Source organism: Eptatretus burgeri, chromosome 17 (assembly GCF_056783735.1).
Source record: "Eptatretus burgeri isolate ZD-2024b chromosome 17, Ebu_testis_v1, whole genome shotgun sequence".
NCBI lineage: Eukaryota > Metazoa > Chordata > Myxini > Myxiniformes > Myxinidae > Eptatretus > Eptatretus burgeri.
This window is the reverse complement of record NC_140977.1, coordinates 19,570,002-19,596,046: the sequence shown is the minus strand read 5'-3', so window position 1 is coordinate 19,596,046 and position 26,045 is coordinate 19,570,002. Positions and strand designations below refer to the sequence as shown.

At 45.3% G+C, this 26,045-nt stretch overlaps 1 protein-coding gene and 1 pseudogene across 1 annotated transcript in view; one reads left to right on the top strand and one right to left on the bottom strand.

Annotated features, from left to right (window-relative positions):
* The window catches only part of LOC147009479 (uncharacterized), a 67,254-nt gene that overhangs the window by 40,788 nt on the left and 421 nt on the right, over nt 1–26,045 (bottom strand). Inside the window, exons 2-3 of the mRNA XM_085861849.1 lie at nt 10,904–11,098; nt 6,997–7,107 (exon numbers count right to left, since the gene is read on the bottom strand). Coding sequence (XP_085717975.1) covers nt 6,997–7,107; nt 10,904–11,087 — 295 coding nt within the window. The 5' untranslated portion in view covers nt 11,088–11,098. The remainder of the gene's footprint in view (nt 1–6,996; nt 7,108–10,903; nt 11,099–26,045) is intronic.
* Nucleotides 21,926–23,073, top strand: LOC147009480 (uncharacterized; annotated as a pseudogene).

Genomic DNA, 26,045 nt, shown 5'->3' with positions numbered 1-26,045 from the left:
GTGTGTCGACGTGTGTCAACGATCGCATATCGTGCCTACAACTTATTCCCAGCATAGCGGAACGTGTGAGCCATACGGCGAGTACGTCGTAAAATTTTCAGCATGCTTGAAATTTCACGACGTACTAAACGTACCACGAAATATGACAGCGTACTTCATCGTTTTTCAGCGTGCTCTTAACGTATACACAACTTACCCATATGGTATTCGACATGTGCCAGCATTTTAGGCACATTTTTCATAGGTCGGCATACGCTGGCTAAATTGTCAAGGTGTGACTGTGATGTTGACACTTTCAATTCTCAGGCGGTTATGATTTAAATCGGCGTGCGGCAGGTTTTTAACAGGTTACGCCACGAGTTCGTCGGCGATACGTGCAGCGTGCTATGCCTAAGTTAAACTATCGTTGGGCATAGGTTGTGAACGCCAACAACAGGCTAAGCATTCATTGGTATAAGTTATCTATAAGACAACGAAACGTTCTGTGCCCGTTACTAATATGTTATGCATACGACCAACACGTTATGAATATGACCAAAACTTAAAAAAAAAAACATCAAAATTTCATCGTACGCCGACGTTTTACATACATTTTTATACGTTGCCATTGCTGGCTAAATCGTCAAGGTGTGACAGCGCCTTAACATTATTAACCTTTAACTACCCCAGGGCTTCCCAAAAGCGCCTCTTGCTTAATCTATTGGTTCTACCAACCAATATTCCCGTCGCCTGTGTTGGTGTCCTCACAAATTTGGGCCATGCCATCCAATTTTCCCTCGTGCCCTCGCACGGTTTTGTGGCTGGGACGCGTAGCTCCCTTGGCAGGAACTACCCTCTGCCGATTCTCAAACTATGGCACCCCCGGGCTCTATCTCGCAAAGCTCGCCCGGACCCACCTGGTCGTGATCCGCCTCAAGGGAGCATAGCGTCTCCCTCCGTTCCTGAAGGAGGCTATCCAGCTGCTTGTACGGGGCCACGAAACATTCCCCGAGCTCCCTCTCATTGTCCCTCACAAAATCCATGTGTGTGTGTTCGTCTTTCGTTTCTTTTAATTCACCCTCTATCTCCCGTGTCTGTTTCCGTGACTATTTGTGTTTCTGTCACCTCTTTTGTTTCCTTAGTCTCTTCGTGTCTATTAGTTTCTTCCTGGGTCTTCATCTGTTTCCTCCTTCGTTTTTTTAAATTCCTTCTCGACTCGGTCTATCTCCCGCGTCTCTGGCAATACTTCTCTTTCCTTCGTCGTCGTCACCTCTACCTCCTTTAATTTCTCCGTTATTTCTTTTAATTCCTTCGTCTGCTCTACTTCCTTTAATTTCTCCGTTATGTCTTTTAATTCCTTCGTCTCTGTCGTCACCTCTACCTCTTTTGATTTCTCCTTTATTTCTTTTAATTCCTTCGTCTCCGTTGTCACCTCTCCCTCCTTTAATTTCTCCGTTATTTCTTTTAACTCTTCCGTCCTTCCCTCGTGTCCGAGTTTTTTAGTTTCCCCGATAATTGTCGTGGCGGCAACGCTCGTCATCAACTGTCCGAGTTCATACACTTCTCGTCCAATAGTCATTATTTTCTCCGTCAATTCTTCCTCACCCGTTATTGTGGTCCGAACGTCCGCCACACTCCTCCTCGACTCAGTATTTCCTTCAGGTAGCGTCCTGGTCCCGTTTGCAAACTCTCGGAGCATTTTTACATCACCCGCCATTGTTCCCAGATTCCAATCCTTGCGCTTCATCGCAAGATCCATGACGTCCATTAACTGCTGCATTGTCACCTGCACTGGCCACATCCACTGACCACGTTCAGTGGTGCAGCTGTAATAATAAAAATAACCATTGGTGTGGCATAGCCACTTTTCCCAACCCTGGGGTAAGGAGGTGTCCTCCTCACGGGTGTCCTGGACCATGGGTTCATCTAACTCTACATCTAAACCACCCTGCCCCTGCTCGCCTTGAGCTGCCATTCTGCGTATCGGAACAATTTATACGCTCGTAATTTAATGGAACCGGAGGGTCGCCTCGCACACCCTTGATGGTTACCCTAACAAATCCGCTAATTTGGTTTGGAGGCGTGGATGGATTTTAATCCCACTCCTGGACAACAGTGTTACAGATTTCCAAGCGCCGGCGTGCGGACAGCCGCTTTTAGCCGAATTGCGGCCGTACGCCCACCGGACGAGCAATCCAGTCGCAGCCTTCCGGATCAAACGCCAGAATCCAGCTACGGGTGTGTTTTTAAGCACACCACAGCCTTGTCAGTACTCTACCCGCACGCTACAGGGTCCGATCGCCGAACTGTCGATTTACCTAATTATTCGCGCAGGTAGGTTACCGAGAGGTTGTACTTCAACGGGACCGCTTGGAAACGAGCCGCTTAAGCAGCCCGCTTCCTTTTGGGATAACCGAGCGGGGTATTTATCGCGTAGCCCCGTTGGACCCGATCACTTTATCGGCTATTAAAAAGCCAGCTATTATTCCGAACTTAATAATGGCAGTTCAATTAAGGAAAGGGACACAACGACCAGGTACATTGAGACAGGCACATTTATTTCCACACACGACGCAAGCAATGAAGATACATACAAGCAGTATGCAAGGAATGAATGGGGGGATGGGACAGCACACTAGCCGAAAGACCTGCAGCCGTATCTATTAATTATTCACATGCACTTATACGGGTTTACTTATAGACGGTGCCACAAACACACAAGCAAACACCCAGAAAGAAATAAAAAGGAAAAACATGACCATGTGGTGAGCTCCCCAAGCTCGTGTCCTCCACGATCCGACTTCGCACACAATCCAAGGTGGCTCTGTCACGACCACCGACCCAGTCAGAACGCCTTCAGTCCGGAGCACCACCTCGCTCACGATCTCTCGATCCGCCTCAGCTCAGAAAAGCTCTCTCGCGCTCTCGTTCCGCCTCAGCTCACAAAGCTCCCTCTCCTTCTCGCGATTCTCCTCCGCACAAGCTCCCCCGCGCTCGCGTTCTGCCTCTTTATCACCAAGCGCCGTCCCCTTTTCACCTCCCGCTCCTCCTTCCAGCATGCGTGGGAAACTTCTCGAAGGAAGCGTTTTCCCGCCAAATTGGGGACGCTCCCTCACCGCTGTATTTGTCTTTTTCCACTCGCAGGGTGGAATCTCTCGTGTTGGCCGCGGAGACGCCATTTGTTTGGGGGAGGGGTGGGGAAGGGTCGTCTGCCTGCTTTCCCTCGACGAACCAGGCTTCTGGTAACCATTGCTGAGGTGGAAATGCGATGGTGTGGTTGTGAAGGTTGTGGTTAACGTGGCATAGCTGGCATTTTGTGGTGGTAGTAATGGTGGTGTGGCTGAGGTGGCGTGGTTGTTGTGGTTGGTGGTTGAGGTGATCGTGGTTGTTGTGGATGGTGGTTGAGGTGATCGGGGTTGTTGTGGTTGGTGGCGCTTTGTGGTGGTAGTAATGGCGGTTGGTCCAAAATAAAGATAGTAAAAGAAAAACGACTAACTCAAAGATCACAGCCCGGTGACACGAATAATTCCCTTGGACATCGGTGGGGAAATCTATCTGAACACAGACTTATCGACATAACTGATCTAAGGACTTATATGGTGTTCTGTGAATTTCCACAACCGTAACAATATGTATGTATGTATGTGGTTATGGATTTCAGAATCGGATCCGAGTATTGCACACAACATCCAGGTCCTCAAACAGTTATTTCCATAAATGCATGTTCAGAATTGACACATCCCCTTTTCTGGTGAGATTCCAAGACTTTGATGTGTTGGAGAAGGGTAGAGAACAGATTCCCTTTCTTTCTTATGGGATAACCTTCCTTTTCTTCTTTCCGACGCGTTCATGACGTATGATTTTATGTGAGTTTTCATTTCTGCATGAGCGATATCCACTGTTCATGCACGTGATAGATAGCTGTTAGCCAAACGGAGACTCATTCTATTCTCTTTCCATCAAGACACATTGGCTTGGAAATAGTCAATTTATTTACACGTTTTATACTGGTAATCATTTTCACTTTGGACTTCCAGGACATTTGAGTCATGAAACACACCGCGGGCTTTTCCTGAACAGTTATTCTGACGATCAAACATGGCTGTGATCTCGGATCACTTATCTCAGGACCACCTTTTTCCATTGACGTTCGACACCCGCCTTTCTTTCATCGACGTTTGATGCCCCATTCAGCAGCTCTATGGACGCTGGTGGGCTCTTGTTTGTGTCAGGCTGAACGAGGAGGTTATGGCTGCCCGATGATGTTTTGTGAGTGCGTCACGTTTTCGCTTGGTTGTTCCGGCAAATGGCTATTTTCTGGCGTTCGTCCAGCGCCCCCAAAATAAGCAAGGCTTGTGTTAATTGGGAGATGCATATTTTTCGATGGTGAGGAGAGAATGATCACGAGAATTGATGGTTGGAGGTTAGGTGCAGCGATGCGCCAATATGTAAGCTGGATTTGGCTGAAGTCTGCTTGAGACTCCACCTCGACTGGTCGTCCATAAAAGGACGGGAGGACCGCCTTCCTTACGGTTGGTTACAGCTCCTGATGGTTGGTGATAGCTCCTAATAGCTCCTGATGGTTGGTGACAGCTCCTGATAGCTCCTGAAGGTTGAGGATAGCTCCTGAAGGTTGGTGACAGCTCCTGAAGGTTGGTGACAGCTCCTGTTAGCTTCTGACAGTGACAGCTTCTGATGGTTGGTGACAGCTCCTGACAGTTGGTGACAGCTCCTGACGGTTGGTGACAGCTCATGATGTCACCAACCGTCAGGAGCTATCAGGAGTTGTCACCAACCGTCAGGAGCTAACTCCTGATAGCTCCTGACGGTTGGTGACAACTCCTGATAGCTCCTGACGGTTGGTGACAACTCCTGATAGCTCCTGACGGTTGGTGACAACTCCTGATAGCTCCTGACGGTTGGTGACAACTCCTGATAGCTCCTGACGGTTGGTGACAACTCCTGATAGCTCCTGACGGTTGGTGACAACTCCTGATAGCTCCTGACGGTTGGTGACAACTCCTGATAGCTCCTGACGGTTGGTGACAACTCCTGATAGCTCCTGACGGTTGGTGACAACTCCTGATAGCTCCTGACGGTTGGTGACAACTCCTGATAGCTCCTGACGGTTGGTGACAACTCCTGATAGCTCCTGACGGTTGGTGACAACTCCTGATAGCTCCTGATGGTTGGTGACAACTCCTGATAGCTCCTGACGGTTGGTGACAACTCCTGATAGCTCCTGACGGTTGGTGACAACTCCTGATAGCTCCTGACGGTTGGTGACAACTCCTGATAGCTCCTGACGGTTGGTGACAACTCCTGATAGCTCCTGATGTTTTGTGACAGCGACTGATGGTTGATGACAGCTCCTGAAGGTTGGTGACAGCTCCTGAAGATTGATGATAGCTCCTGATGATTGGTGACAGCTCCTGATAGCTCCTGACAGTTGGTGACAGCTCCTGATAGCTCCTGACGGTGGGTGACAACTCCTGAAGGTTGCTGCCAGCTCCTGATAGCTCTTGAAGGTTGGTGACAGCTCCTGACAGTTGATGACGGCTCCTGATAGCTCCTGACGGTTGGTGTCAGCTCCTGATAGCTCCTGACGGTTGGTTACAGCTCCTGATGGGAGCTGTCACCAACTGTCAGGAGCTGTCACCAACCATCAGTAGCTGACAGTTGGTGAGAGCTCCTGACAATGGTGACAGCTGCTTATAGCTCCTGATGGTTGGTAACAGCTCCTGATAGCTCCTGGCAGTTGGTGACAGCTAATGACAGCTCCTGACCAATGGAGACAGCTCCTTACAGTTCCTGACCATTGGTGACAGCTCTTTGCAACTTCTGACCATTGGAGACAGCTCCTTACAGATTCTGACGGTTGGTGGCAGCTCCTGATGGTTGGGGACAGCAGCAATGGCGGTTAGTGACATTCGAGCCATTCCTGCTGGTTTTGCCCTGTACCTGGCTCTTGGCACACCTGATTCTTGGTGTTCCTGGGGGTGACAACATGACATCGATTGGTGTTTGAGCCTGTTTGTGGGTGGGTGCACGGTGAGGCAGGGCGCTGGCAGTGGATCAAGGCACGCTCACATTTTGGTTTATTTTAGTCGAAGCACAACGACTTCTGCCTTGGTAAGCCGAGACCGGATTTATTTTCCTCCTGAATGATCTGCTGGGTACCCATGTCTCGTGTTTAATTGTGAAGTAAGGCACAGTGATAAGCATCTGCTCTTTGTCCATTTTTCTCTCAACGCTTGTTGAATTCTTTATTTGGTTGATATTATTTTGTTGATTGAACATTTGATTGACTTGAATTCATCCATGTATTCGACAAGGAAATAAAAAGTTCTTCAGTTTATTTTACTTAATAATATATTTATTGTTGACATTTCAACCTGGCCGTGCTTGTCATTTCCTTCAGTTGATCCAGCATTGTCCGAACCAAGATGGACTGGGAGATTATAATTCCAAATCTGATTAACCTGTCACAGTCAGCATGCACCAGCGGTAAACGCTCAGCCGCATTACTTAAGATCTAAACAAGAAAAGATTGGTGCATCGCCGAGGACGCGTTCCCTGGTCAGGAGGCCATGTGACCTCGAGTTAAACGGCACATTAAACAGTGGACATTGGAACTCGAGGTTAACTGATTGGCGTTCGTGGTTGTGAAGCAACCCACCGCACCATGAAGTTAATTGTGAGCGGTGGCCCCAGGTCTGGTTCTTCCGAGGAGAAACGAGGATTAACCCCCTCATAATACACTCGGTACCCATAGCCGTAACAATATGTATATGTATTTATATGTATATATCTATATGCAATACACGTGGTGTATTACATAATTGTTGGCTCAAATCTTTGACCTAATGATGGAGGAGATAATGGATGTTTGAGAAATTGATGTACCTTCATGGTTATTTCTTAAAGCAATGAAATCAAAACGCAAGGTTGTTTTGCTTAACACCAGAATTCATCATCAAACTCTCCAAAGAAAAATGCATAGGCATTGACACAAACCTTCACGGGGTTGGCTCTCAAAGAAAGAAGCATCAGAATCATGAGACTTTGGGAGATCCAGGTGGACATCAATATCATTCTCAGTTTTGACTTCCACCTTCACCAACAAATCTGGAAAAAATAGCTTTCATTAAATGCAGGCAGTCTTGATTCACATTCAGAGCTGGTTCAATACCCTTAAAATAGCAAAATAAACATTGATTAAAATCAGTAATTTGAGATCTTCCTTGAGGAGAGAAAATAAAACATTTCCCCACAGGAATAACAGCTGAATGCCTAAACTCGGTGTTTGCAGCTAAATCTTGTGTCCTAAACCCATCACTTTCTCTACCCACCTTACCCAGTCGCACCCAACCGTCCCTGGACTCTGTGTCCTTTTCTCCAAAGAAGGTGGAGAGCTTGCTTTCAAACCTCGACTCAGATTCTGCAACCGGTCCAGACGGCATCAGCCCACGTGTCCTCAAAGCCTGCTCTTCTGCTCTTGCTCACCATCTCTCTGTTCTATTCACCCTCTCATTTGCTCAAGGTCATCTACCATCTGCTTGGAAATCAGCAAACATCACTGCCCTGCACAAAAAAGGTGCAAAAACAGATCCCTGCAACTACAGACCAATCAGCTTTCTCCCAATCATCAGCAAGGTTATGGAATCCATCGCTTCAGATATCAAATCCTTCCTCTTCTCCAATGGCTTGATTTCCGATCATCAATTTGGTTTCACACCAGGTCACTCTACCCTGGATATGCTGCTTCTGCTCTCCCATCAATGGAGGGAGGTCCTCAATGCCAGACAGAAAATCCGAGCCGTCCTGGATTTTCGAGGCCATGTCAGGTCGACTAACCATGTCGACCATGTCGAGGCCATGTCAGCCGAAAAAAAAATACCTGGACATGTCACGTGCTTTTGACACAGTCTGGCACCCTGCCCTGCTCACCAAACTCTCTTCCTCTGGTATCCAAGGCCATCTCCACTCATGGCTCGCATACTTCCTCTCTTGTCGCAGCCAACGTGTGGCTCTAAATGGAGTTCTCTCATCCCCTCTTCCTGTCCAGGCTGGAGTTCCTCAAAGTAGCGTTCTGGGCCCTGTTCTTTTTCTGGTTTTCATCAATGATCTCTCCGACTCTCTGGAAAATCCTCTATATCTCTTTGTTGATGACTCCACCCTCTGCCGTTCCATGTGTCATCCCTCAGACCGGCAAGCAGCAGCTTCTTCGCTCACTGCAGATCTCGATAAAATCACAAAATGGTCCAACACGTGCAACATGGCTTTCAATCCAGACAAATCTCACACTCTCACTATGTCTCTTCGAAAGGACCGTTTAGAAAACCCCCCCCATCCACTTTCTCAACAATCCTCTGGAAGAAGTCTTTTCTTTCAAGCTTCTGGGTCTCACTATCTGCCATGACCTTTCCTGGGAAAGTCACATTTCCAACCTCGCCTCCAAAGCCAGTCGCCGACTGGGAATCCTCCGTCGTGCAAAGTCCTTCCTCGGCCCTCTTGAGCTCCTGACCACTTACAAAGCTTTTGTCCGTAGCCTGATGGAGTACTGCTCTCCCCTCTGGGCTGGTGCTCCTGCCTCCCACCTTTCTCGGCTTCACGCTGTCGAAACCAGGGCATTTAGGATCATCGACATCTCCCGCAATGAAACTGAGTCTTTGGGCCTCTCACTCAATCACCGCAGGTTGGTCGGTGGTCTTTCTGTCTTCGACCGTCTCATCTCCAGCTTTGCCCCCCCCCCCGATCTCTGCGATTTGTCCCCACATTTCCACAGGGCGCTCAAGGTCCGCCAGCAACTCCCTTCTGGTAAAACTACCAAAATCACGAATCACTGCTCACCTTCACTCTTTCATTCCTCTTTTTTCCCCCTTTGGAATAAACACCCTCACTCTATTCTTTCTCATTCTTCCCTTCAGGCTTTCAAAACAGCTGTTCACCACCACCTCTTATCATCTCCCATCCAAATCCTCGATCTTTTCTTCCCCCGATAGTCCACCCAAGCCCACTTCCTTCAATTCCCTTGCTTTCCTTCCTGAAAGTCCCTGTAATGTCCATCTTCTCTTCCCCATGTTCCCCGTCCCATCCCTCTCCCTTCCACAGATCTCCTCATGTGTCTGTTCCCCACTGTTTTGTTCCTCCCACTCCCACCCCTCTTGTCTCATGCGCCCTTGCTGTGCATTGTGTGTTGGCTCTCATACGAGCCTCGACAAGGCATACAAATTTTTTTTTTAAAAACATCGTGTGAAAGCCTTCTTTTTTGCACAAACTGCCTCACAGTTATGACATTCTTCCTGCCTGACCACAACTTCAGTCAGAATTTCACCACCACACAGGCTGACAGGATGGCCTCGAGTTACGCAAACTCACTTGTAAGCTGTCCAGCTTGGATTCAAATTCCGACCCAGTATTGCCATTGCACAACAATGAGTAAAGCTCCCTCGGATGGACATTAAACGGGAGAAGAGTGGGTGAGCTATCGCCGACACCATGGCCAAATTCTAAATTCCTGCCCGAACCAAAACGAGTCTGAAGCCAATGATGCTTCATGCCAACTGGTGCTGCATTCAAATGAAGAAGAGGAAGACTACTACCCAAAATCACAACCAACAAAAAAGACAAGGCAAGAAAAATATTTTCTCCCCAACCTGCATTATTTCTCAAATTACATACAATTCCGATACAACATAAGACGAGTTGTTGTTTTTTGTCTCGAAAGTCAATCCTCACAGAACAACTATTTGGACATTAAATGGGAGAAGAGTAGGTGAGCTATCACTGACACCATGGCCAAATTCTAAATTCCTGCTCCCACCAACCGGGACCGAAGCTAATGATGCTTCGTGCAGCATAGTGCTGCATTAAAATGAAGAAGAGGAAGACCACACCAAAAATCACAACCACCAAAAAAGACAAGGCAAGAAAAATATTTTCCCCTCAACCTGAATTATTTCTCAAATTACATGCAATTCCGATACAACATGTGACGAGTTGTTTGTGTGGTTTTTTTGTCTCAAAAGTCAATCCTCATGGAGCAACTATCAGGGATGCCTCTTTACGCTGGTTGTCCCGCCCAATGCTAGTCAGGGGCCAAATCATTCCCACTCTTCGCTGCAACCAGATTTGTTAGAACAGCTCAGCCACAGTCAGAGCACTGATCAGGCCCCATGGACCAGCCCACTCCCTCTTGTTTCTGTCTCTTCTCACCCTCTCTCCCTCTTGTTTCTGTCTCTTCTCGCCCTCTCTCCCTCTAACTCTGTCATGGCCCTGGCTTCATGAAGGTGAGGGTACACCATCCTGGATGTGGTGGATCTCGGGTCGTCCTGGAAGATAATTCAGCTGTCTTCGTGCCACTGGTCTGTTCGAGAGAATTGTCCAGGGCAATACAAAACAAAAACAACAATTCCAATGGAAAACTAAATGACAGTGTGGCAGGCTGATAGATTGACAATAAATACGCCTGCAGATTAATAGATTGACAATGAATGGACCTGCAGGTTAACCACAGAGCAAAGCTGGACTTTCACTAATGGTGCAAACCAGGTTGGCAAAATGAGTACCAGTGTAGCAGCCAAAAAAGCTGCACATGAAGGGAAGGGGTATCAACGGATTGATTAAATCTGGTATTGGTGTGGTGGCGGCATGATGGGCTGAATGGCCTCCTCATGCACCTCAATTCCTTGTAAATCCTTGGATAAACTTGTGTGCAACGTGTTCACCCCCACAATTCCTCCCCTCCCCTTCATCTCACTCTCACTTCTACGATGCTGTTGTCATTTTCCCTTTACATTTTATTCCATTCCATTCTGCTCCAGGTCGACCACGAGCCTCTACAATGTGCACAAAAAAATTAAAAACTTCGCGCTAAATAAACACAGATCCAATCAGAAGTGATGTAGATCAAACAGCTCACCATTCAGTTGGTCGCTTTGTTCTTCTTTCAAACCAAAGGAGTTCACATCCTCTATTTTTATCTGCAGAATCTCAGAAGATCCTTCCAACTCCTCAACCTTCATTCTACACTCGAGCGTAGTCAGTTGTTCCGATTCCGGCTGTGCACCACAGGAATCCTTACAACAGCCAACTTGAGCGTGCATGGTGGATGAACCTTTAAAGAAGCAGTAAACATGTGACTGTTCCTCATTTTTGCTCCACCCTGAGTACATTGATCCAACACAGGACTGGCATGCGAAGTACAGCACCTCTGTACTCGAGACCTTGTCCTCTGGCCAAATCAGTTACAGCACTTTAAACATTCACCACACACATGCACACACCCTGTGGCACTCCCAAAAATCAATTGCACATGTTTCAGGTTCTAAAGACAATTCTGCCGTTGTATTACATGTTGATGTAAATTTTGATTTGGCTACGTTTCAAACATATAAAAGATAAGATCGTGATATAAAATCTGAGCCTGTTCAGCAATTTTAAGATGATGACATTCAATGGTGAGAAGGCCATATACAGAAGCACAGGGGATGTACATGAAGGAGTTATTATGCTCAGATGTAATCCATGCAGCACAGATGTTGACAGGTAAAAAGGTTCCCCATAACACTAACTTTCAAGTAATATAAAAAGGAACCCACTTTGATGACAATCAGATGCCATGTCCATGGGAATTCAGTTCATGTTCATCACACTGGTAATTATTACTGGGTCACCTGTTTGAATGATATAAAGGAAGACCTTTGTATTGCCGCCGGGTTTGCCGGTTCAGGGTTAACCCCCCAACCCAAAATTGTGGTGACAGGTGGTGAACACCGCCAGCCCCGGATGGATGAACTTCTCCCTTGGAGACCCAGAGCCGAAGCTCGGAGATTAATGTGCGCATGGGAAAATGGCACGATGGCGTCGGGACGGAGGAGCACAGAACTGAAGGGGGGCGGGTGGGGGGAGGGGGTTATACTGAAACCCCACTTCAAATGCATGGATACAGTTACATAAAATGAATACATTTAATGAAAATAGACAAAGGACAATAATCAAAAGGTAATGAAAATTACTTGTCTCAGTTATTTTCTTGAAAATATACCTTGAAAATAATAACTCTATTCAATCCTAAATTCCCAATTAAATTCCTCCATCTACCCCACAACCGTGACAGTATCATAAAATAGTTTGAACACTGTTGGATCGTAAAGTTTCTTTGGAAATTCAACAATGAGTACATCTGCATAGGAAAGAGCAAGAAGAATCACCAAATTCTAAATGTTCAGCCACAGACAAATGTGCAGCATTGTCAGGTGTTAATATTTGCCTGCATTACCAAATGCCCCTCAGAAATTAAACTTTCTGGAAACACCCATATACCCCAAAACCCTCATATCCCTGCTTGAAACAAACCAAAACGTCTCTCACACACCTGCACATCTTGGGCAATTGTGCGTCCAAGTAATTTTTTTCTGTGCAAGTCAATGGCCCTTGTGATTTGTGAGGCACTCATTTACTTATAACCTCCCAGGATATCATCCTCCCACCACTAACCACCCTTCGCTTACTTTCCACCAAGCCAGTTCTTGCTCCATTTAGCCACTGGACTGAAGACTGCCAGATCCAAACCAAATGAACGCCCTCTTGTGTAGCAATTTATGAAATGCCTTCCAGAAGTCTAGTTATGCTCCACACACTGCGCCCGCTTCATCCACACAATCAGCAATTGCCTAAAATTATTCCAACAAATTGTTACAAAGTGATTGTCCTTCAGCAAACCCATACTGAATGTTTTTCATTAATTTACAAACTGGCTCCTCATTTACTCCAATACCTTCCCCATGGTGCAGAAAGGTCAACGGTTCTCGAATGTTTCCCTTGAAATCCTATACAAGGACATGTTAGTTGTGCACCAAACTTTGCCTGCCGGAGTCAACTTGTCCCAAATATCAACTTGGCCTCTGCTACATCAACCCCACATTCATTCAATCTGTTGACATCATTTCAATGAGTGAAACAGGGAGAAGAACAGCACAGAGACAGGAGCAGGGTTTGTATTGTATTATATATTTCCAACATAGTGATTATGGGCTGGCAGGATCACCTCGAGTTGGGGTCCCCAATCAATGGCTCTTGGGTAACATGTTGCCTCCCAGACTCTCAGATGTTGCCCAGCACCGCACTGGAAAATACAGTAGTACCTAACAAAACATCTCATTTGGAACCCGAAGTCCGCAATCTGCTGTGTGTTTTATTCTCATCTCAAAAAAAAAGAAAATCTGATGAAGGTTAAAACACCAATTAAAAAAAAGGAAAATCATACACCATAATCCCTTCCGAGCTATATCACTCTCCCCTCCAGATACCAGTTTGAGTGGTGAGCAATTTATACACTGTGGCATAATAACAGGATTGAGGTTGAAATGTCACATGAGGTGTTCTCGTCTCCACCATGGTAAAGTGATCCTTGCGCGAGTATGCCTACAGTGAGAGATTTATATTTTTGATTTTATAATGTTGGAACTCGAGACAGGACCTCGACAGAATAAGTTGACAACATTCACTTACAATTTTTAATATGAGTGGGAAGAATTTTTTTTTCCAAACTCCAACGGAAAGTGTGTGTGCTTAATTTGTCAGAGACATGCAAGTGTGGTGAGGAGAAGCAACACAGAAGGATATTTTAGCATGTCCCACAAGAGGAATGCAAGTGAGTTCCCTGCAAAAAGTAACTTGTGGAAGGAAAAAGTTCGAGAAATGAAGTCAAGCGTCATCTCCTAGAAATCTCTTTACAAGAAACATGTCAGGAAGTTGAATTTCTGTGTTGCTGAGAAGACGGTGAGGCAATTTACACCGTCGTGAAAATAACTTATAGACTGGAGTTTTACTGGAGTTAAACAAAAGTTAACTGGAGTTCACTGGAGTTAAACCACTGGAGTCACTTCCGGTTCCGGTTTTAGAGCAGCGAGAGGTCTCCTTTGGGGCTCCCTGTTGACGTTCTCAAAGCTAAGTTTCCGGTTGTTATTTGTCCCGTTTTAACTGTTTAATTTTCTCACCTACATGTTACTGTGTGTTGCTAGTTCGGTTTTGTTTCAAAAATCGTGCTATTTTGTGAGTATTTTTGTCGACGTTCTTACCTGTGCTTGAGGCCTAGGCCTAGGCTTGAGGCCTACCGGTTCCACTCGGTGTTCGATCGTTTTTTTTTTTGTTGTTGTTTGTTTTTTCTCCCCATTACCTTCAATTTCTATCCTCCCCATTACCTTCAATTTTGATCCTCCCCACTTTCCAAACATCCCCCATTCTCCCAACTAATCTCTTTCTTATCTCAAAAATAAATAAATAAATAAATAAATAAATAAATAAATAAATAATACCCTACAACAACAACAACACGCTCACCTTCTCCCGATTCTGCTTCTTCTTCCTCTTAACTTCCTCCTCGTCTTCTTCCTCGATTTTTTTTTTTTTTTTTTTTTACACTTCCATGACCTAATCTGTTGAACTCTCTCATATATTAATATTAACAACAAAATATATATATATATATATATATATATATATATATACACATACACCCAACAACAACAACAACACGCTCACCTTCTCCTTCTTCCTCTTAACTTCCTCCTCGTCTTCTTCCTCGATTTTTTTTTTTTTTTTTTACACTTCCATGACCAAATCTGTTGAACTCTCTCATACATTATTTTTAACTACAAAAACGATCTTATAATGCTTCATCTTCCTCTCTCACATATGTGGTACTCTTTACTGTTTCACAATGCACTACTCTTCTGCTATTTTAACAGACTGCTCTCATTTCGACCTCTCCTTCATTCCTTGCCGAAAAAATCCAACTATTACAGCGCTTCTTCTCTCCATGCTCTGATTTCGCCTTCATTGCATCCATCAAGAATTGTGTTAAATCGCATCTCTGACCTAAAACTTTTAAAAACCACAGTTTGCCATGGATGCTCGCTTTCCATCAAACATTCTTTTTTTCCAACTTCAGTGCCAACTCACCCCCCTCACCCCTCACTCTCACTCTCAAAGCAACCATCCCACTCTTCTCCCTCCAAGCCCCCCTCTCACCTCTCTCAAAAATCCCCCCCTCACCTTTCTCCCACCTTTCATCCCCCTCACTCTTCCTTCTCAAAGTTCCCCCCCCCCTCTCATCCACCAACCTGCCTCCCTCCAATGCCCTCTCACCTCCGTCTCTTCACTCCACCTCCTGAAATCCTCGACTGCCTTCTTCCTTGGCTCTTGGACCCCCTCTCCCCCACCTCCACAGTGCCTTTTCTCCTCCTCATTTGGCCCCCTCCCCTCGCTGTTCTGCAATACCCCACACTCCTTCAGCAACCCTCCTTACCTGCCCCCTCATCCCTTGTCCTACCCTCCCCCTCCCCCTCCACCTCCTGCACCCAAAGCCTCCTCCCCTTCCTCTTCATTAAAAGTGTGGACCTCAAATATCCGGGGCCTTCGCTCAAACATTTCAGATCTTTCCATACAGGTTTCCACTGACAAACCAGACATTATCTGCCTAACAGAAACTTTCCTCTCCCAAGACGTGTCTGACTCCCAAGTATCTCTCCCTGGCTACTCCCTCTTACGGTATGACAGACCTGAGCCTCGTCCTGGTGGAGGTGTTGCTCTCTTCATCAAAGACTCTATTCCTTCCTTTATATCACTCCCCCACACCCGCAGGAATACCTCTGGCTTCGGCTTCCCCTTCACTCCCACCTCATGTTTATATGTGTACTGTACCGTCCACCGAACAGTGATGACTCCATCTACACCTCACTATCCGAAAACATGGACCATCTTCTATCTTCTCATTCAAACTCTATCTTCCTCTTATGTGGTGACTTCAATTGTCATCACGCCAGTTGGCTCGGTGTGGGTACCTCTCTCACCTGCCATGGCACCTCAGCAAAAGCTTTCTGCGACTCATTGGGACTGACTCAATCGGTCAACTTCCCGACCCGGATCTCAACCAATGGTACTCCATCTCTTCTGGATCTGATTTTGACAAATTTCCCTGACAATATCTGCTGCTCTTCCTTCGCTCCAATTGGTTCTTCTGACCACGTCCTTGTCAAAGTGGATATCTCTCTGGCTGTTATCAGAGAACCACCTCACCGCCGTCGAGTCTGGCATTTCACTCAAGCCGACTGGCAGGGTCTCCGAGCAGCCATCAAACTGACAGACTGGTCTCCTATCTCTACTTTCTCAAACATCAACTCATCCTGGGAATTCTTTCAAAGAAACTTGCTCTCCCTCATGCACAGATTTATCCCCTCTCGTGTTCAGTTGTCTTACCCTTCCTCCCGCCCTTGGTTTACTGAAGCTTGTGGCGAGGCAGTTGTCCTGAAACAACTTGCCTTTGCCTCATGGAAAGCAAACCCAACTGAGGGCAATCTCAGTTCTTTCCACAAAGCTCGGAACAAGTGTGTATCTACCCTCAGGAGAGCCAGAAAACAACATCTTTCTCATCTCAAGTCTGAACTCTCAAACCTCTCGCCCTCCTCAAAATCCTGGTGGCGTTTAATCAAATCTGTTTCTGGTGTATGTTCCCCCTCCATCCCTCCCTTACCTCAAATGGCCGCACTGCTGATTCCACACGTGATAAAGCTGAATGTCTAAACTCGGTGTTTGCAGCTAAATCTTGTGTCCTAAACCCATCACTATCTCTACCCACTTTACCCAGTCGCACCCAACTGTCCCTGGACTCTGTATCCTTTTCTCCTGACAAGGTGGAGAGCTTGCTTTCAAACCTCGAGTCAGATTCTGCAACCGGTCCAGACGGCATCAGCCCACGTGTCCTCAAAGCCTGCTCTTCTGCTCTTGCTCACCCACTCTCTGTTCTATTCACCCTCTCATTTGCCCAAGGTCATCTGCCATCTGCTTGGAAATCTGCTAACATCACTGCCCTGCATAAAAAGGTGCAAAAACAGATCCCTGTAACTACAGACCAATCAGCCTTCTCCCAATCATCAGCAAGGTGATGGAATCCATCATCGCCTCAGACATGAAATCCTTACTCTTCTCCAATGGCTTGATTTCCAATCATCAATTTGGTTTCAGACCAGGTCACTCTACCCTGGATATGCTGCTTCTGCTCTCCCATCAATGGATGGAGGTCCTCAATGCCAGACAGGAAATCCGAGCCGTATCCCTGGACATATCACGTGCTTTTGACACAGTCTGGCACCCTGCCCTACTCACCAAACTCTCTTCCCATGGTATTCAAGGCCATCTCCACTCATGGCTCGCAGACTTCCTCTCCTGTCGCAGTCAACGTGTGGCCCTAAATAGAGTTCTTTCATCCCCTCTTCCTGTGCAGGCTGGAGTTCCTCAAGGTAGCGTTCTGGGCCCTGTTCTTTTTCTGGTTTTCATCAATGATCTCTCGGACTCTCTGGAAAATCCTCTATTTCTCTTTGCCGATGACTCCACCCTCTGCCGTACCATCTGTCATCCCTCAGACCGGCAAGCAGCAGCTTCTTCACTCACTGCAGATCTGGATAAAATCACAAACTGGTCCAACACGTGGAACATGTCTTTCAATCCAGACAAATCTCACACTCTCACTATGTCTCTTCGAAAGGACCGTTTACAAAACCCCCCATCCACTTTCTCAACAATCCTCTGGAAGAAGTCTTTTCTTTCAAGCTTCTAGGTCTCACTATCTGCCATGACCTTTCCTGGGAAAGTCACATTTCCAACCTCGCCTCAAAAGCCAGTCGCCGACTGGGAATCCTCCATCGTGCTAAGTCCTTCCTCGGCCCTCTTGAGCTCCTGACCACTTACAAAGCTTTTGTCCGTAGCCTGATGGAGTACTGCTCTCCCCTCTGGGCTGGTGCTCCTGCCTCCCACCTTTCTCGGCTTCACGCTGTCGAAACCAGGGCATTTAAGATCATCGGCATCTCCCGCAATGAAGCTGAGTCTTTGGGCCTCTCACTCAATCACCGCAGGTTGGTCGGTGGTCTTTCTGTCTTCTACCGACTCCTCTCCAGCCTTGCCCCCCCTGCTCTCTCTGCGATTTGTCCCCACCACATTTCCACAGGGCGCTCAAGGTCCGCCAACAACCCCCTTCTGGTAAAACTACCAAAATCACGAATCACTGCTCATCTTCACTCTTTCATTCCTCTTTTTTCCCGCCTTTGGAATAAACTTCCTCACTCTATTCTTTCCCATTCTTCCCTCCAGGCTTTCAAAAAAGCTGTTCACCACCACCTCTTATCTTCCACCATCCAAATCCTCGATCTTTTCTACCCCCGATAATCCACCCAAGCCCACTTCCTTCATTTCTCCTGCTTTCCTTCCTGAAAGTCCCTGAAATGTCCATCTTCTCTTCGCCATGTTCCCCGTCCCATCCCCATCCCTCTCCCTTCCACAGTTCACCTAATGTGTCTGTTCCCCACTGTTTTGTCCCTTCCACTCCCGCCCCTCTTGTCTCATGCCTCCTTGCTCTGAGTTGTGTGTTAGCTCTCATACGAGCCTCGACCAAGGTATACAAAAAAAAAACAAAAAAAAAAAACACAATCACAGCCCTATCTTCAGCGCCGCATTTCCTCTCGACTCATGAAGCTTTGTACCACGTGTCTGTTCATGGTCCTTTCCTTCAACAGCATTTTGCTCCCTGCACCCAGAGCTTCGTACCACGTGCTGCGTCGTGGTTTGCCATCTTCAGTGGGTTTTCACTCCCTTCAACTGCGAGACTTCTATTAACACAGCACTTTTGGGGAGCACCTGATTCCTGCAGGCACTGGCCATTTATGAACCCTCAGAGTGAATTATATCATTTTGTGAAGATGATGCCATATTGGCCCCCTCGTGATACGTCATTTCTTGATTCTTTTCTTCGTTTAACTTGTGACGATATTCACCCGCACTCAAGCTTCACAGCTTATGGGGCACCACTCGGTCATCATCAATCTTTCGCGGTGAGTAGAAGTCGATAACTCGATTTTCTGCACATCTTTCGTTGAGAACCTCTCACGCAGTTCACAATCACTTTAATATTTATTATTATTATTATTCAGGTCAGGTCAGGTATGGGAGCATGCACCAGAGCAGCGCGTCGCGGCGTCCACTTTCCGCCGGTACTCCAGGGGCTTCCGTCTGGCCATCCGCCAGGCAGATGCCTGGCCCATCCCCATCTCCTTGAGATGCCGATCAACCTGCTGCAACCACGAGGCACGTGTTCGGCCCGTTGGCCTCCTCCACTCAGGAGACTCCCTCGATGAGAGAATCTGGTGAGCAGGATCAGTGTCAGAAAAACGAGCCACATGTCCGTACAGCCGCAGCTGACGCTCACGGACTATACAGGTAACAAATCTCATTTGAGTCTTTCTCAGCACCCACTCGTTGGACATAAAGCCCAACCAGCGATAGCCAAGGATTCTCCGAATAAACCTGGTACCAAAGGAATCAAGTCTCATTCTCAGATCCTTGGTCAGAGTCCAAGTCTCGCATCCATAGAGCAAGACTGGAAGCACCAAGGACCTGAAGACTCAGACTTTCGTCCTCCCGCACAGGTACCAGCAACGCCACACCCCATGATCCAGTGAATCCATGACTCCCCAAGCCCGACCCAGACGTCTATTGGCCTCTGCTCACAGTCAGCAGAGGCATGAATATCACTGCCAAGGTAAGTGAATCTCTCCACGACCTCAACATGCTCACCACAAACAGGCATAGACAGGACAGCAGCATCCAAGATGTCATTGAAAGCCTGGACCTTAGTTTTGACCCAGGAAACCCGTAATCCCAGCGGCTCCGACTCCTCATTCAGCACCCTGAGGGCTCCAAAAAGGATATCTAAAGTCTCCGCAAAGATGACTGCATCATCTGTGAAATCATGGTCAGAGATCTTAACATTCCCAAACGATGCACGGCAGCTTGATCTCTCCGACATCCTCCCGAGAATCCAGTCCATACAAGTGCTGAAAAGTGTGGGGGCCAGTACACACACCTGACGAACTCCAGTAACAACTGGAAATAAGTCAGAGATGATATCACCACATCCAACAGCTCTCTCAGTCCCAGAGTAGAGTTCAGACATCAGATCGATCAGTTTTGGTGGCATTCCACGAAGACTATGAATCCTCCAGAGGCATCCCGATTCACTGAATTGAATGCTTTGCAGAGATCAACATAAGCTGCAAGCAGCCCCTGCCGAAACTCTCGTCTGCGTTCAGTGAGGACCCGAAGAGCAAGGGTACGGTGAATCGTTGACCTCTTTGGTCTAAATCCTGACCGCTCTGAAGTAATTATTATTACTTCTCCATTACCTGGTATCAGTCCTGATTGCAACGAACATTACCCATTGATATCTCACGAATCTGCTCCACGACCTCCATCAAACTCTGAGGTTAACTCACCTGGGCCTGGAGCTGAGTACCCCGAAAGCCTCCCATGCTGTAAACTTACTTCTTCACCCCTTTTTTTCCTTCAGTTTACATATTTCCCCCCTACCTTTACCCCACCTCATCTCCCGTTAGTAGGATCAAAATATGAAATAAACAGCCTAACCTCAAAAAAATTGCAAGAAAACGTTTTATCAAGTTTTTCTGTAGTACTTGGTCCAGAGAACAACATATCAAAAGTTGGCCGATATCGGACCATCAGAAAGGGTCAAACTTTGACGTTAAAAAAAAGATGGCTGCCACTATTAAAAAGTGTCTCATTTCTTCTCATATCCCATCATCTTAGCTGTTTTTACACATATAAGTGTAAAAATAAATAGTTTAAAACTGTTCAATCCAGTATCTCAGTGAATTCGCCATTCTATGTTGAGCATTGCATACTCAAGTGACGTCATGAGGTAATCTATGACGTCATGACGTGACTTTTTATTATTTCACAATTATGTGGCAAATTGATGATGATGAAGATATTAGATGGTATTACTGAAGGCATGTAAGTTCATTAATTCTTCCTGATCAAGCACCTATAGTTGCAGTGCTGCCATCTAAAAACATCTTCAGAATATTATGACAAAGGATTCCAATCAGCTTCAGATTTTTCCAAATTTCACTTCCATCAAAATGTTGAATTATGATATAGAAAATGACAATATGTTTCGAAACTAAAGAAGATCACACAGGTAAGATTTTAAAAACTTTCAATGGCCATTTCTCCCATTAGACAGTCATTCAGTTTGACTTCAATTAACACTGGTGAGGCCATGTGCATTTCTTGTGTAGGCGTACATGGTGTAAACTATATGTAGGGCAGAGACCATTGCCAGGGTTGATCTTGTTAGGTGTTTACATGTAGGTCTATAAACAAATAGTGTTGTTCTGTGTCATATCACGTGCCTGTTAAAGGCCCAGTCCTTGCATATGATTGTTATCTTTCTAGGCCCTAAGTAATAGCAATTCACATGCAAGTTGTGCAGTTATTACAAAATCCATTACAATGAAACAATGTCAGCATATTGATCTCGGTGAAAACAATAGTTACAAGTCTGAAGACGACGATGGTTCACGAGTGGTATTTGACGATGTAGATAGCTCTCAAAGTTTGGGCGGTCGTATGATTTTTACGTCAAAATTCGCAATTTTCTAACTTCGTGACCTTGTGACCTTGACCTTGGGAGGAAAATGAAAAATCGAGCTCCGTGGAGCTATGCAGGTGCCATTGGGCTAACCAAATACCGAAACCACTGCCAGATTCGACAAACCCCCGAAGAGAAGATGCAAATTGAAATCGGCTACCCTCTAAAAACACAATTCGCAATTTTCTAAGTTCGTGACGTTGTGACCTTGACCTTGGGATGAAAATGAAAAATCGAGCTCCGTGGGGCTATGCAGGTGCCATTGGGCTAACCAAATACCGAAACCACTGCCAGATTCGACAAACCCCCGAAGAGATGCAAATTGAAATCGGCTACCCCCTAAAAACACGTTTTTTGGGTGTGGCTCCGCCCATAATGGGCGCACCATGCCCATTCTCAGGAAAACACAACTCAATCATGATATAAACCTCACACCAAAATTTTATCAGGATCGGATCAAAACCCACGGAGCTATGCTCGGGACAGACAGACAGACAGACAGACAGACAGACAGACAGACACACAACAATAACAAATATAGTGGTCACTTATTTTTTTCGTGAAAATATTTTTTTGTGAACCAATAAAACTTGTACTTAATTGTGAAAGTTCAAACTGTCAAATGTCAGGAAAGGCCTAGTAGTCCTTTAAAATACTTCACATCTGATTAATTTTATTGTACCTATATAAAGAATTCTGTTCAAAACAAAGCTTATTCTATGTTTCAGGCCCTGAAAATGAATGAAAATCAAGAAACGTGTGCCTTGTGGAAGAACGAGATAGCAGGAAGTGAGGACAGTGTTGTAATAACTTGAAAAGGAGCTGACGGCATCAACAATGCAAGTGTCAATCGAGGTGAAATCATCAACGTAGCTGCTGCAACTAAAGTACACAAGACCTGTCGCATGAATTACATCAAGAAAAAAACATTGAGAGACATAAGAAAGCTAAATTAGATTCTGCACCACCCGTCAAAAGAAGTGCACGTGTCTCTACTGGCCCTTATGATCGCAAAACAGACTGCTTATTCTGTGGGAACAAAGTTGTGACCGACAAGACCAGTGCTGATTATGATGATTCTCGCTTTGTTAAAACAGACAATTTTGTGGACAAGATACTTTTGAATTGTAAATCACGAAATGATGACGGCATTTACAGTCCGGGGCGTATTGAATACTTTGGTGGAGACCTTCATGCAGCAGACTGTGTGTACCATCATTCTTGTGACATACATTTTCGCACATTCCGTGATATTTCCATGCAGCAGAGGTTAGGACCAGACATGCCAGAAAGCAGGAAGAGAAGAAAAGTTGGGCAACCAAACAACAATGACCAGGAACAAACTTTTCTCAGGGTGGGTGCCCATTTTGAGGACAATGATGAAGAACAGTTGACAATCACTGATCTTGCCAAGAAGATGAAAGACTACTTGCATGATAGTGATTCTAGTGCATATGGCAATCAGTATCTGAAGTCCAAATTATTAACACACTACGGAGATTCTATATTTGTAGCTGAGGGTGAGGGGCTACATGATATTGTGAGTTTGAGAAAAGACAAGCAAAATCCTGCACGACTACTTTAAGATGCCAAACAAGGATGACGAGGAATATCAGAAGAGAGCAATTATAGAAATTGCAGCAAAAGTCATTAAGAGCGATATCAAGACTGTTATAACGCCTATCAGGAGTGAGTATCCTAAAGCCACAGATTTGAAACTTGAGTCCACTCTAGAGTATGTTCCCCAAAGCTTGCATTACAAGCTTCAGCATCTTCTGGTCGGAAAGGACACTCGGATGAAAGAAGCAAGTATTGGCAACTCCATCATACAGGCAGTTCACCCAAGGACAGTTATAGCCCCCTTACAGCTTGGACTTGCAGTGCAAATGCACCATCACTTTCACTCGAGATTTCTGATAGACAGCCTTTCTGCCATGGGTTATTGTGCCTCATATTCAGAAGTGCAAGGATTTGAAGAAAATGCCGCTTCTTCAATCACTCCAGATATTTTAGGTCAAACAGACATACATGATAAACCAATGTCACCCGCAGGGTGACCCGTATCTTGCCAAAAGGTGACCACGTGTGACTTCTTTAAGGTCACACTGAGGTGAACAGAGCTGCTATCCACCAGGAGCGACTCCTTGAGGAATATCTGCCTACGAGAGATTCCGATGAGAATCGTTCAACAGAGTAACCATGAAAAAGATGCGTTTGCCTCATAACGTCACCAAATGATGTCATAATGTCTCAAGCTTGACATATCTAGAAAGCACTCATCGAGGTGTTCAATTTGAGGTACTCCACGATATGGTTCCTAAAACTTGAAAACTTGACCTTGGGGTCAAATATGTTTGACCTTCGGTGCTAACCATGAAGGTCAAGGCCAATCACCACCAAAAATTAATCGGCTGAGTGCCAGACCATGAACTATATTCCCATGAAGTTTGAAGACGATATGATCAAAATTACTCTAAAAATAAGGGTTTCGTCGACTCCCCTGATTTGCGACAAGGTGACCTTGACCTTTGACCTTGACCTTCAAAATTTTATGCGCTTAAAGGGACCTCTATAGGCCTCTGATATGCGAAGTTACAAAGATTTCCAATGATAACTGTGCTCTGCAGAGTGATTTATACGTGATTACAGACAAAAAAAAAAACATATGAAGGTCAAGGCCAATCGACACCAAAAATTAAGCAGCTGAGCGCCAGACCATGAACTATATTCCCATGAAGTTTGAAGACGATCCGATCAAAATTACTCAAAAAATAAGGGTTTCGTCGACTCCCCTGATTTGCAACAAAGTGACCTTGACCTTTGACCTTGACCTTCAAAATTTTATGTGCTGAAAGGGACCTCTATAGGCCTCTGATATGCGAAGTTTCAAAAATTTCCAATGATAACTGTGCTCTGCAGAATTTTTTATACGTGATTACAGACAAACAAACAAACAAAAAAAAACATACAAGCTGACTAACATATTTTGCAAAAACTTCGTTTTGGCAAGATAATAACAAAATGCTCTTATTCGCCGCAGATAATGTTGACCACAACATAGTGACTATAGATGGGAATGGGACATTCAAGGGAACACACTCACACCAGTAATGATGGACAACAACCCTGCTTCTGATATTGTGCTAAAAATGATTCACTGCAACTGCTCGGCTGGATGCAACACACTTAGATGTAGTTGTAAGAAGTACGGACTTGAGTGCACAGGGGCTTGTGTACCTTGCCAAGATGGAAACTGTGAAAATATGAACCATGCACCCATTTTAGATGAAAACGACGACGAATACGCTGACTTTTTTTTTGCTAAAGCAGTTATGGGTGTCCCAACTGGAATGACTTCCTTGGTACCAACTACCCGGGTATTATTGCAAAGAAATTGAACACATTGGTCTCCATGGCTGTTGTTTTTGTGTGTAAAACACTGCGCCTTAGTAAAAGGTATGGTTGTGGCATCACGATCTTGGCATCATCATTGAATTTATGATGTCATCTAGTCATCAAACAGGATGAAAACTATTTTTGTGAACATGTTTTCATAAATTTGCAAGTTACCATGAAATCACATAAAATTACATCATGACGTCATGACATAATGAATGACGTCATTATGCGACTTTGGAACACTCCCAGCAACCTCACCTATTTTGGTACTTATAAGGTAATAAGTTTTATTGTTAATTGTCACTTTTAAAGTGGTTGAGAACTGTTTGTTTCAAAGGTATGCATAGATATTAGGTATTTTGCTCTAATGGCGGCCATCTTTTTTGACGTCATATTTACACCCTTTCTGATGGTCCAATTTTGGCCAACTTTTGATATGTTCTTCTCCGGGCCAAACGCTACTGAAAAACACCATAAAACGTTTTCTTGAAATTTTTATCTTGCCAAAACGAAGTTTTTGCAAGATATGTTAGTCAGCTTATATGTTTTTTTTTTGTTTGTCTGTAATCACGTATAAAAAATTCTGCAGAGCACAGTTATCATTGGAAATTTTTGTAACTTCGCATATCAGAGGCCTATAGAGGTCCCTTTCAGCGCATAAAATTTTGAAGGTCAAGGTCAAAGGTCAAAGGTCAAGGTCACTTTGTCGCAAATCAGGGGAGTCGACGAAACCCTTATTTTTTGAATAATTTTGATCGGATCGTCTTCAAACTTCATGGGAATATAGGTCATGGTCTGGCGCTCAGCTGATTAATTTTTGGTGGCGATTGGCCTTGACCTTCATGGTTAGCGCCTGAGGTCAAACATATTTGACCGCAAGGTCAAATTTTCAAGTTTTAGGAACCATATCGTGTAGTACCTCAAATTGAACACCTCGATGAGTGTTTTCCAGATATGTCAAGCTTGAGACATTATGACGTCATTTGGTAATGTTATGAGGAAAACGCATATTTTTCATGGTTACTCTGAAGAACGATTCTCATCGGAATCTCTCGTAGGCAGATATTCCTCAAGGAGTCGCTACTGGTGGATAGCAGCTCTGTTCACCTCAGTGTGACCTTAAAGAAGTCACATGTGGTCACCTTTTGGCAAGATACGGGTC